Here is a 12323-nt window from a genome sequence, read left to right as displayed (position 1 = left end):
GAGTCCCGGGTTCTGGCTGCTAGGAGTATGGAGACCGCGGAGGCCCAGCAAGAGCTTGGAGGGGGTCACCGCGCCGGGTGGGCCTCGCTCACTGCTGTGATCAGGACAGAAGAGAGGGACCCGTCGTTGTTCCCTCCGTCAGTCACTGGGAGAAGATCTGACTCTGGCAAGGGCTGCACTGAGGTCTCTGCCCATCAACACAGCAGGTGGAGCTGGCCTCTCCACCTCGGAGCAGCGCGCGTGTGCTGTCCAGGTCCGGCCGCTCTCCGAGCGTGGCATGCTCACCTTCGCGCGCCCGCCAGCTAGCACCGGCTCCCAGAACGCGCGCAGAGAGGGCTTCCGGGAGGCGGCGGCGTCAGGTGGCCCGGACACAGGCTCCGCCCCGCGGCCCGCCCTCCTCTCCTTCCCCACGCGCCTCGCTCGGGTCCCGGCCCCGCAGCTGCGGCTGCAGCTTGGGCTCCAGAGCGGCCATGGAGGCGGGCGCCGGGGCCGGCGCGGGAGCCGCGGGCTGGAGCTGCCCTGGCCCAGGTCAGAGCCTCCTTCCCTCCCTCTCCCGCATGCCTGCCTGCAGACCCCGGACGCCCCTGACCCTCCTCTGCCCACCCCTCAGCCCTCAGCCTTCCTCCCTCCATCCGCGCCCTCCCCGGGGCCGGCCTCCATCTTTCCAGCAAAGGGTATCTGCACAGCAGCCGCATCCTTACCGGGGCGTTCCCCTCTCTGTCGGGGGAGGCGGGGAGGAATGGGGTAGGGTGGGCTCCAGCCCCTGCAGCCCCTTTAGCCCTGGGAGCTCCCGGACACCCGGCGAGATATGATGACTGAAGAGAGGAGGGAAGAAGAGGGGTGAGGAGGGGCGAGGTGGGCAGGGGGCGTCCCCACCTGGACCCCTTCATGTGCCCCCATCCGTCAGCTCTCTCTGACTGCAACCTCTCAACTGGCTTCTTCCTCCCATCCCAGCTCTTCTCCTCCCTGTCCCCTTTGGTGAATGTACGCTTGTCCTCTTTCTGCCAGTGTCAGAGGCCGAGCTGGAATAGCTTGGAATGGAGTAGGGTGTGTTTTGGGGCTGGGAGTGCCAAATGGGGGGAGGGGAGCAGGTAGGGCTGAGCTAGGGTCCCCGCAGGGTAGTCCTAGAGCTGGGCAGTCAGGCACCTCCACCGGAATTGCAGCTGCCAGGGCTGGGGTGGGGAGGGTGCTAGGGGGCACATCTCCCACTTCCCCCTGCACCCATGCTGCCACAGTGCAGCCTGTCCCCATGTCCACAGGACCCACAGTAACCACTTTAGGCTCCTTTGAGGTGTCTGAAGCTTGTGATCGGAAGAAAGGCCAACGCTGGGGGTCCCTGGAGCGGCGAGGGATGCAGGCCATGGAGGGTGAGTTCTCCCCTAGGGCCGCTCTCCTGGCCCTTCTTCCTGCTTTTGACCCTCTGAGCCAGCACGAAGTCCTTCCCTTGTTTCCCCTCGGGCTCCTCTGCCTGTGGATTTGAACTCAAGTCCTCCCCAGGGCCCAGGTGCTGGGGAAAGTTCAGGGTGCATCTCTGCAGGTGGGGGGACATGACAATACAGCTAGCTGGGTTGTGTGTTCCCCCAGGGGAGCTGCTGGACAAGGAGGCCCCTATGAACACAGCTTTGGAGCAGCCTTGGAGGAGGGGGGAATGGCTCACTGCCGGCGACCCAGATCCCAAGCTGTCTCTGGTTTTTAAAAGGCGAAGGCATGGGCGCAGGCCTGGTCTTTCTGGGGCCATCATGGTTTGCTTCAAAGCGAACTCTTGGGGCTTCAGTTCCCTAGGCTCTGCCAGAGCAGGTGGGGCCAGCCCGCAGTGCACGTGTATGCTCGTCACACCCACGTGACTTGGCACAGCAGCCAGCACCAGGCCCCTGGATGGACGCTGGCTGGTGTGTTAGCTAGGAGTTTCTGGGAGATATCCCCAGGCCCCCTCTGCATATACAGCGTGGGTTACACTGCTGCCTTGAAGAGGGGCAGCTGACAGCAGTTGTCTCAGAGGAGCCCTGGGCTGCCACCCACACACAAAGTTAGAGTGGAGCTTCCAAGGGTTAAAGATGAACAAGATTTTTGCTATTTGCAGGAGCTGCATTGCAGTGAAAGAGGGGGTACTTGCCAATCAGAGGCTAGGGACCAGGCACTCAACCCTTGTTGGTAGGGTTTGTTTTTTTTTTTCTTGAAAAATGACTGGTTTGCTTTTTTGCACACTAGTGCAAGCTGCGACTTTTGAAAACTGCAGGGAAGAGGAGTCATGAGGGACGAGGGGCCAAGTCCTGCTCAGGGAGGGGAAGCCAGCAGGGCCAAGCAAGAGGGCCTTGCAGAAAATTTCAAAAAAGATATTTGAGAAAGTAGCATTGGAAAGGGCACTGGTGTTTGTCCAGCACAACATTTAGAATCATTTCCTTCAATATTTTCTAACTACTCATAGGGAAGACTTTATTATAGAAAGGCTAATTTTGCACAAGCCACCTGGATAGTGTTTTTTTAATTAATTTATTTTTAATTTGAAAAAATAGAGTTATGCAGAGAGGAGAGAGAGATCTTCCATCTGCTGGCTCACTCCCAAATGGCCACAATGGCTGGAGGTAGGCTGGTCTGCAGCCAGAAGCTAGCAGCTTCTTTAGGGTCCCCACGTGGATGCAAAGGCCCTAGAATGTGGGCCATCCTTTGCTGCTTTCCCAAGTGCATTAGCAGGAAACTGAATCTGAGTTGGAGCAGCTGGGACTCAAACCGTCACCTGTATGAGTTACAGGTACTGTAGGCAGAGACCCAGCCTGCTACACCATGGCGAACCCTCCAACTCTGGCCCAATTTTTGGCCTAAAGACATACTCAGTGGCTATAATCCTCTTGCCCACTCATCCTCTCCCCCAGAGAACAGCTTAGAAAAGGCTCAGGAGTGCTTGTGCAAGTTCCCTGGGCTGAGCCAGAAGATGATTTGCCCACAGGTTGGAGTAGGGGCTGGGGAGGTACCACCATGTGTGCTGCAGGTCCAGAAGGATCTGAGAAGGGGAGGGTACCTGCCAACTTGCCCCTTATGCTTGAGGACCCATCATGGGCACAGGAGGCTCCTGGGGTGGAGGGTACACCAAGGGGCACTGCCCTTCCATCTGTGCCCTGGTGCCATAGGTCTCTGAAATGGCCTTGGCAAGGAAGCCAGGTCTAGCATTCTGGTGGGGTGGGTGTCTCCCAGGAGAGGTCTTGCTGCCAGCACTGTATGAAGAAGAGGAAGAGGAAGAGGAGGAGGAAGAGACTGACCAAGTGCAGAAGGGCAGCAGCAGAGGCTCCTTGTCCCTCAGCAAGCACCGGGGCCTGAGCCTCACTGAGACTGAGCTGGATGAGCTGAGGGCGCAGGTGCTGCAGCTGGTGGCTGAGCTGGAGGAGACCCGGGAGCTGGCTGGGCAACATGAGGATGACTCCCTGGAGCTGCAGGGTGAGTGCATGCCCGCACCCCCACAAAAGGCTCAGTGCAACCCCAAGATCGGAACCTGATTGGCCCCCTCTCATTGCAGGGCTCCTGGAGGATGAGCGGCTGGCCAGCGCCCAGCAGGCAGAGGCCTTCACCAAGCAGATCCAGCAGCTGCAAGGTAACTCATGTGGAGGCCAGTGGCCAGCCACCTGGTCAACCGAGAACTTCTTGGGTTTTAACTGAAGCATGGCAAAGAAAAACAGCCCAATGCTACTGTCTCGTCGTTCTTCTCTGTTGTTTCTCGTTCTTCTCTGTTGTCTCTCTCCCTCTCTCTCTCTCTCCTTTAGCCTTGCCCTTCACACAGCTCCCACAGTCCTTTGGGCCCATGGTCCATGCCAAGGGTGGGTAGCTGGGATTGACTTCTGAGTCTGCTTCCTTTCACCTGTCCTTCCAAGGGCATCACAGGAAGGAGCAATGAGCTGCCGAGAAGTGACTGTGTGCTGCCTAGAAAGGAGCCGTGGAGAGCTTCTCTCTGGCTGTCTCAGATGTGCACCTGTGCCTGCTCCCCCAACAGCCCCTTTCTTCCTAGGCCCACATCTTTTTGTTTCTGGAAACCAGCTTGCACCTCTAAGTAAAGCAGCAGCTTTGTTCCTCCTGTGGGGCCTCCGGAAAGTTTAGGGGAGCTGCCCTAGAAAACAGCAGGCACACCACAGGGAGAAGTGAGATCAAGCCAGAAAGAGCCGGGTAAATGGAAGGGGAAAAAAGGGAGGGCGGGAAGCGGTCCTGGAGAGGGGCAAGCAAAGGCGCTAAAAAGGGGACAGTGACGCAAGCAAAAGCAGGGAAGGCGGACGATGCGAACATGCCAGGGAGAGGGAGCCAGGAGGTGTTGGTCTCAGATCACCCCTACTCTGCGAGGCACAAAGCTAGGGATCTTGGGCAAGTCGCTTTTTTCTTTCTGAAAATCAGTTGCTTGTCTGCTAGCTAGTACTGGTTTATTCAGTGCACTTGAACTTGGAGGGCCAGGTAGGAATGAGAAAAGGACAGTTCTTGCCCCAGTGAAGAGAGCGTGCACATAAATGCATTGGCACCCAGAGTGCCGTGACAGCAGCATTCTGGAATGATGCAGATGGAGGGGCTGGCACGGATGCTTGCCGTGAATAGGGTGGTTAGCTGGCGCTGGAGCGAAGCCCTGAGCCACAAGTAGCATCCCGGCCATTCGTGTGTGCTGCACATCAAGCAGAAGGGACAGCAACGGCCAAGGCCAGCAGTGAGAGTCAACTGAATTCAGGTGGACTTCTCAAGGGGACAAAGTGCCCTGGAGCATCCTGGTCAAAGAGCATTGTGAAGGGCAGCCAGAGAACAGTTAGTAGAATGGGTCCTGCAGGCCGGCTGGGAGCGTTTGGCTTGCATTTTACATTAAGTGGAAAGCCATCAAGGGCCTTGGCCAGGGTTGAAGTGATAGAATTGGGTTTATATTTTTTTATATCATTTAAAATGGAAAAAATATATTATTGCTTAAAAGATTTATTTTTGTTTGTTTGAAAGACAGACTTATAGAGAGAAGGAGAGAGAGATCTTTCATCTGCTGTTTTACTCCCCAAATAGCCACAATGGCTGGAGCTGAGCTGATCTGAAGCCAGGAGCCAGGAACTTCTTCTGGGTCTCCCATGCAGGTGCAGGGCTCCAAGGACTTGAACTATTCTCTGCTGCTTTCCTAGTCCGGAAGCAGAGAGCTGAATTGGAAGTGGAATAGCCAAGACTAGAACTGGTGCTCATATGGGCTGCTGCTGCAACAGGTGGAAGATTAGCCTGTTGAGTCACTGTGCTGGCCTCTAAAAATTATTCAGACCCAGAAGGGAAGTCTTCCATGCATCATTCCCCACATGCTGGCAATAGCCCGTGCTGGATGAGGCCCAAGCCAGGATCCCAGAACGCCATCAGTGCTCCCACACGGGTTGGCAAGAACCCAAGGACTTGAGCCATTGTCTGCTGCCTCACAGGCTTTAGCAGGGAGCTGGGTGGATGCCGAGGCAGGGCTTGACTCCAGGCACTCTGCTGTGCGCTGCAGGTACCCAAGCAGTGGTTTCATGGACTGTACCTCACCATGCCCTGTTTTACATTCTTAAAAGTACTCTTCGGCCACTGTGTGGAAACTGGATGGCTGGAAGAGAAGCAAGACAGTTCGATTGGCAGGCTGTGGCATTCCTCGGGGGGGGGGGGGGGGCGCCTCGGATCCAGGCGGTATCCACTGAGATGACTTGATACATATTTTTGAAGGTGGAAACTTCAGGACTTGCTGATGGAATGAATAGAAGGACAACAAAAGCACAAAAGATACTTTTATGTTGAGCACTTGGATGGGTGGTGGTGTCCTGTACTGGGTCGGGAAGGAATGTGGGAACTAAGGGAATGCTTTAAGAGTTTTTTTAATTGAGTTTGAAATGTTTTATGAACACCCAAGTGACTTAGAATTTTTTAAAAAGATTTGTTTACTTTTATTGGAAAGGCAGATAGATGGAGAGGAGAAACAGAGAGAAAGATCTTCTGTCTGTTGATTCAATCCCCAAGCTGCTGCAGTGGCCGGAGCTGTGCTGATCTAAAACCAGGAGCCAGGAGCCTCTCCCGGGTCTTCCAAACGGGTGCAGGGTCTCAAGACTTTGGACCATCCTCCACTGCTTTCCCAGTCCACAAGCGGGGGCTGGATGGGAAATGGGGCCACTGGCGTTAGAACCGGCACCCATAAGGAATCCCAGCGCATGCAAGGCAAGGACTTTAGCTGCTAGGCACCAGGCCCAACTTAGAATTTTTTTTAAATGATTTATTTAAACAAAAAAAATTTTTTTTCAAAACACGACTTATTTGCAAGAGGTTTTTCCATCTTTTGGTTCACTCCCCAGATGCCCTGGGGCAGGGTGAGGCTACAGCCAGGATCCAGGAGCTCTACCAGGTCTTCCACGCAGATAGCAGCTTGAGCTGCTTGAGCTGTTGCTTGTCCCAGGGGGTGCGTGTGCAAGAACCTGAACTCTGGGGCGGAGACTCCAACCCAGGCCCTGTGAGGAGGGGCATCTTGGATTCTGAGCCAAACACCTGCCCCTTGACTGGCTGTGCTAGGGGGGCAATTGGATCTACAAATGCAGACCAGGGAGGAATCCTGGCTGGAACTATCACCTTGAGATCTATGAGCCTGTGGACAGCAGTGGACTCCACGGGACATGACCAAACTGTTACATGGACCCCTGGGCACGGGGTGGGAGGAGCGGTCCAAGAGCGATGAACAGTGAATGAAACATTTCTTGGACACTGACACCGCACTGTCCAAGTTACTAAGACAAGGGAAGGAGATGGTGGTGGGATTTGGCCAGAGGATGCTGTGCAGACCCCAGTGCAGACAGGAGGTTGATGGGACTGGAACTGAAGGGGAAGGAAGAGGGGAAATGTAGGTGAGTGCAGGCAACTGGTGGAGAAATAAAGGCTCGAGACTGGAGTCAGGAGAAAGCTTTTGTTTCTGGTTTTGTCAAGGTAATCCGCCAGATCTTGTCTGTAGAATGAGGATCCCGTGGAGGAGAAAAAGACAGTCTCCTTAACTCCAAAAGGCGCACCCTTCCTTTCAAATAGGCTGGAAGTCCGAACAAGAGACAGGTAGGAGCTACCTGCCCAAGCCTCAGCGTCGTTCTTCCCTCCGCGCGCCGCGCCCGTTCCCGTCCACAGGGACGCGCGCGGCCTCAGAGGGCGCTGGTGTCGGGGGCGGTTGGGGCCGCCACAGCCCCTCGGGGGCCGGGACCGGCCGGCCGGTGGGAGGCCCCCCGAAGACCGCTAGCCGGGGGGCCAGGGACATGGAGGCCATCACCAGTGAGTGAGATCCACCCCTTTCGTCCCGCAGCCCGACCGCGGAGCCTTGGGCTGCGCCGATGGGTCCCAACCGGCGCCAGCCCCTTCGGAACCCCGACTAGGGCAACCCCATCCTCCCCAACTCCGGGCAGCCGGGCCTTGGGCTCGGTCCTGCCCGCTGCAGGCAACCACATGGGCATGTTAGGGGCGTGGACGTGGTCAGACCCTCCATCGGAGGTCTTCATCCGAATGGTCGGTTTACCGGACGTGTGGGTGACCTGGCCTGGAGTCAGAACCTTTCCTGCCTGTGGCATTCCCGGAGGAGAGGAGGCCCGGTGCTTGGTGGTAGCTAGGAAGGCTTGGCCAAAGACATGGGGGCACAACAGCACCTGACCTTAACCCTAACTCTAACCCTGAGATGCCCCGTCTGCTGGCAGGGTCTGCGTTGGCCTTCTCAAGCGTCTTTGTTCCTTTCCAGTTTTTGAAAAAATACCCAGCATGCACTTGTGGACACGTGGAGATACTCAGTCACCGTTTGTTGAATATACGCATGCTGGTGAATGCAGGAAGAGCCTGCTGGGCTGGAGGTTACCCACCTGGCACAGTACCGGGTCCTGGAGCTGTTGGTGATGAGCAACAGAGCGGAGAGACCCACCTCGCTACAGCCTGCAGCCCAAGAGGCAGGCAGAGCGGCTGCACCTGCGCGGCACAGCTCCAGGCGCCAGGGCAGAGCATTGCACAGAGGCCCTAGCCTTGTGTTTTGAGGAGGTGCCGCAAGAAGCTGGGAAAAGTAGAGTGGGCGGAGCCTGGGGCTAGGGGCTGAGGAGAATGGTGCCTGGCGTGGTGTGTGGGAAGGTACCTCCTCCTGGATGCCAGATCCAGGACTCCTCTTAGGTAATGCCTGTGCCCTTTGTCTCTCCCGGCCTGGAGGTTCTGCCAATGCCAGATGGGCAGTAGCCCTGAGCTGCTACTCATATAGAGAGCTCAGACACGATTTTCTCTGCAACTTTTCTGTATATTCTGAAATACAGGTTTTGTCAGCATTCAAACAGGGCAGATAAAGAAGATGGAGAAAGTAAAAATACCCTCCATCTGGTGCTGTTCCATCCCCCAGAAACAGGCCCGTGGGTGTCTAGGGGGCAGATCTTTCCCAGGTCTGTTTGCACGTGTGTGTTATGTACTTCACATGAGAAGACCTTTGGCAAGAATTAGAGAATGCCACAGATCTCACAGCTCGTCTTCCCATCTATGTGATATGTTGTGGGAACCTTGTAGTTTCAGTATGGACCCACCACTTTGAATGACTGTGTGCGCTCTAAAAGTCATTCCCAATTGACGATCAGGTGATTACTCAGTGCTGACATCACATAAAGTGAGCTAACATTTGGATTTTTGCTGGGATTTTTCTGGATCTTGTCCTGACATAGAAAGTTCATGGGATCTCTGAGTTGTAATTTCCAAGTTACCACCTTGAAATGGTGAACATCATTTTCATGATTTTTTTTCTAGCTAGAGAATTTTTAGAAAAACTCAGGCATCAATAAAATACTGTAAATTAGGGATGGCATTTAATTATTTTTACTACTTCTATTCTATTTTTGATGATGTTTGCATGGTTGAGCGGGACGCAGGCCCATGTGGACTTCCAGGTGCGGAAGGTTGAGGATTGGGGGAAAGTGAATGAGAAAACTGCTCCGGTCTCTTTTTTCCTTCTGGGGAAATTAGAGAGAGAAAGAGCGAGGGACTTCTCCCAGCAACCCAGCTGCATCATCACCCAAGAATGGGGGAAGCCCACCTGATGTCATTCCGTGGCCCCCAAGGTGGAGCATGTTCTGAGGACACTGCATAAGTGGTTTTGATAGTTCTGAAATGCTGTTGATTTCATTGCTCCAAGGTTGAGGAAATCTTTCCAAGGTCCATTGGCTGACACAGTCCACCTTAGAGTCTTGACTTGCCCAGATACCTGTCCAGGAGAGCTGTCCAATTTGTTCTGCCCTCTGTGCTACTAGACATCATCTGCAGGCCCCAATGAACTGGTTGTCATGACCCCCATGAGCAAATGGGCATGCTGTCCACTGCACAGGCCTCAGCAACCGAGGAGACCCAGTTCTGACACATGCGCTCCATGGTCAGACCACAGATCCTGTGGTCTTCCCTGTGGTTGGAGTCTAAGTCCAGTCATCCAGCTGGGAGGGAGTCCCCAGAGAAACCTCGCCAGAAGTGACCCCAAAACTGACTCATGCATGTGCCAGCCAGTGGGGGGTCCGACTTACTTCATCACCCACATCAGCCTGCACACACATACTGGTAGTTACAGTCACCTGGTCAGTTCTGTCTCCAGCCCCATCTCATACTCAAATCAGTGGATGCTGTGGTCCAGCCTAACCCTGCGCACCACATACTCTGCCATTATGCACACCAGCAGGAACTGCAGCCTAGTTAGAGCAACCCCCAATAGCCCCCACTAGGCCCACCCCCAGCGCTGGATACGCTACAGTGTGCGCAGCAGACTGGTTCACTCTGTCCCACAAGGTAGGCATTTTGATGTAATGGTTCACTTGCTACTTGGGATGCCTGCATCCATGTTGGAGTACCCAGTTCAACTCATTGGTCTTCTGTTTCTGCTCCAGCTTATGCATACCCTGGCAGGAAGCAGATGGTGGCTCAAGTACATGGATCCCTGCCACCCATGTGGGAGACCTGGATGGAGTTCTGGATTCCTGGCTTCAGCCTGGCCCAGCCTTGGTTGTTACGGGCATTTGGGGAATGAGCCAGCCGATGGAAGATCTGTCTCTGTTTTTTCTCTCTGAAATCTGTTCCTTCCATGTTCCTGCTATTCCTAGCCAGACAATCCGAGAGCCTGGCTTTAGCTTTGTGCATCTAGAGGATGATAGACGCCTTGTCCTCTTGACTGTCTCCATCTTTGGGTTTACAGGCGAGTTGCGACATCTGCGGGAGGAGATTTCCCTGTTAGAGCGCGAGAAAGAAAGTGAGCTTAAGGAAATAGAACGGGAATTACATTTGGCCCAGGCTGAGATCCATAACCTACGACAGGCAGCAGCAGATTCAGCGAGCGAGCATGAGAGTGACATGGCGTCGCTGCAGGAGGACCTCTGTCGGATGCAGAATGAACTCGATGACATGGAGCGCATCCGGGGAGACTACGAGCTGGAGATTGCCACCCTCCGCGCCGAAATGGAGATGAAGGGCTCTGACCCTTCCAACAGCTTAAGTCTTTCGGATTTTTCTGGGCTGCAAGGTATGAGAGCAAGTCCTCCTCCTGGTCCAGCAGGAGAGAGGAGCTTGTGTGGAGGGAGGTGGGGAGAGGAGTGGTTTTAGACCATGGATTGGGAACCTCTAGGAAGACCCCCTCCCGTTTGAACTTGAGACACTAAGGGAGAGAATGCACTCTGATTCTACAGATTCATCACCAGGGTGTCTTGGTTGACATGATCATGGGGAAGGCCTTCCCGGGATGTTGTCCAGGTCTGGGGTGGGGGTGAGGAGACCAGTCACCTTGGGAACCTTCCTGCTGCCCTGGCATCGTGGCACATTGCCTGGCCACATCCTGTTTCCAGGGCTCCAGAGTGCTCCCTCTTAGGCTGTTGGAGCCAAGGAAAGCTTCCGCGGCAACTGAGCAGAGTGCCTGGCAGCTGGAGGGGAGGAGACGGCCTCTGGTCTTCGAGGCAGTCATGGCATCGAGCTCTGCTTGCAGCCACTGAGCCTCCCAGCTGGTTGCTGGGATTCGTGATTTCAGTGAGTGTGCCTTTCTGCTGGGCCTCGATTTATGAGCTGAGCACAATAGAGGCCCTGGATTTGGCCAGGTCAAGGCAGAGGCCATCAACAAGAACTCAGAGACCTTCAAGCTTTCCCAGAAGAGCCTTGGCTGATGGTGCTGGGCCATGGGGGCTGGCGAGCGGGAAAGGCTTGGGCTAGAGCACAGTTGGCTTGAACACAGAAACACGGCGCCGCTCTTCAACAGAATGAACTTAGTGTGGCTGTCAGCTCTCCTGGAGCCTCCGCTTCTGTATCTGGGCGGAGGCAGTATGAAATTCAAATATGGTTACTGAACCCTTACAGCGAGGTGGGATTCTAGAACAGAAAGAGGGCTATGGGGGAAATGTAGAGATACCTGAATCAAGCCCACAGTTTATAGTAATGTGAAACCTTGAATCCTTACTTAGGGTACATGTAGCAGGGTAATAATGTGAGATGTTAACAGTTGGGGAAGCCACAAGAGAACTCTCTTAGAGAATTCTACTCTCTGCGGTCTTTTCCTAAATGTAAAGTTATTCTACAACCTCAAGTTTGTTAAAAGAAGAAGAAGAAGAAGAAAGCAAGCTGTTCTAGGGCTGACTGGAGGGCTAAGCCTCCAGTCTGGCACAGTGCAAGCACTCACACCCCGCTGGTGGAGACTGACATCACGAGGGCGGTGCTCGGCACACAGTTGGCCTGTGTTAAACAGCAGTGGCCTGCCTCCCTTGTGTGGTCCTCTGCAGTGCCCTAAGGGCTCTGATTGGAATGAAAAGGACATCAAGAGTCTTGATTTTTCCTTCGGGAAAGATAGGCCTTGATTCATAAACAGTAGAATTAGTGTTCTAAAAGATATAGTTCTTAGTCATGGGAGAACAAAACATACGGATGTTCACATCACGACAGTATTTAAAAAATAATCACTAACTTGTCCTTAGGGTCAGTGGGGCAGTTCTGCTACACCTGACCTGAAGCTTGGGGTGATATGCCAGGGAATGAAGGCCCATTGGAGAGACCAGCATCGTGGCATGGCAAGCTAAGTGGCCTCCTGTGACACCAGCATCCCATACGAGCATTAGTTTGAGTCCTGGTTGCTCCACTTCTGTCCAGCTCCCAGCTAATGGCCTGGGAAGCAGCAGAGGGTGGCCCAGGTGCTAGGGACCCTGCCATCCACATGGGAGACTCAGATGGAATTCCGAGCTCCTGGTTTGGCCTGACCCAGCCCTGGGCATTGTGACTCTTTAGGGGGTGAACCAGCAAATGGAAGATCTGTCTCTCTCTCTAACTCTGCCTTAGATAATGAATCTTAAAAAAAAAAATAGGCTTGGGCCCGGCGG

At 54.4% G+C, this 12323-nt stretch overlaps 1 protein-coding gene across 4 annotated transcripts in view; it reads left to right on the top strand.

Moving 5' to 3' along the window:
• The first annotated feature begins 455 nt into the window (after positions 1 to 455).
• The window catches only part of CCDC136 (coiled-coil domain containing 136), a 29853-nt gene continuing 17985 nt past the window's right edge, over positions 456 to 12323 (top strand). For 2 of the 4 annotated variants that reach the window (XM_036497276.2, XM_058655033.1), the window contains exons 1-5: positions 456 to 528; positions 1260 to 1367; positions 3190 to 3429; positions 3509 to 3583; positions 10169 to 10492. In XM_036497276.2, coding sequence (XP_036353169.2) covers positions 471 to 528; positions 1260 to 1367; positions 3190 to 3429; positions 3509 to 3583; positions 10169 to 10492 — 805 coding nt within the window. In that variant the 5' untranslated portion in view covers positions 456 to 470. Of the gene's footprint in view, positions 529 to 1259; positions 1368 to 3189; positions 3430 to 3508; positions 3584 to 7116; positions 7255 to 10168; positions 10493 to 12323 lie in introns of those variants that run through there. The other 2 variants (XM_058655035.1, XM_058655036.1) reach the window with 1 other exon arrangement.

The sequence above is a fragment of the Ochotona princeps genome, chromosome 25 (assembly GCF_030435755.1).
Source record: "Ochotona princeps isolate mOchPri1 chromosome 25, mOchPri1.hap1, whole genome shotgun sequence".
NCBI classification, from domain to species: Eukaryota; Metazoa; Chordata; class Mammalia; order Lagomorpha; family Ochotonidae; genus Ochotona; species Ochotona princeps.
The sequence above is the reverse complement of the archived record's forward strand: the minus strand, read 5'-3'. Positions and strand labels throughout refer to the sequence as shown.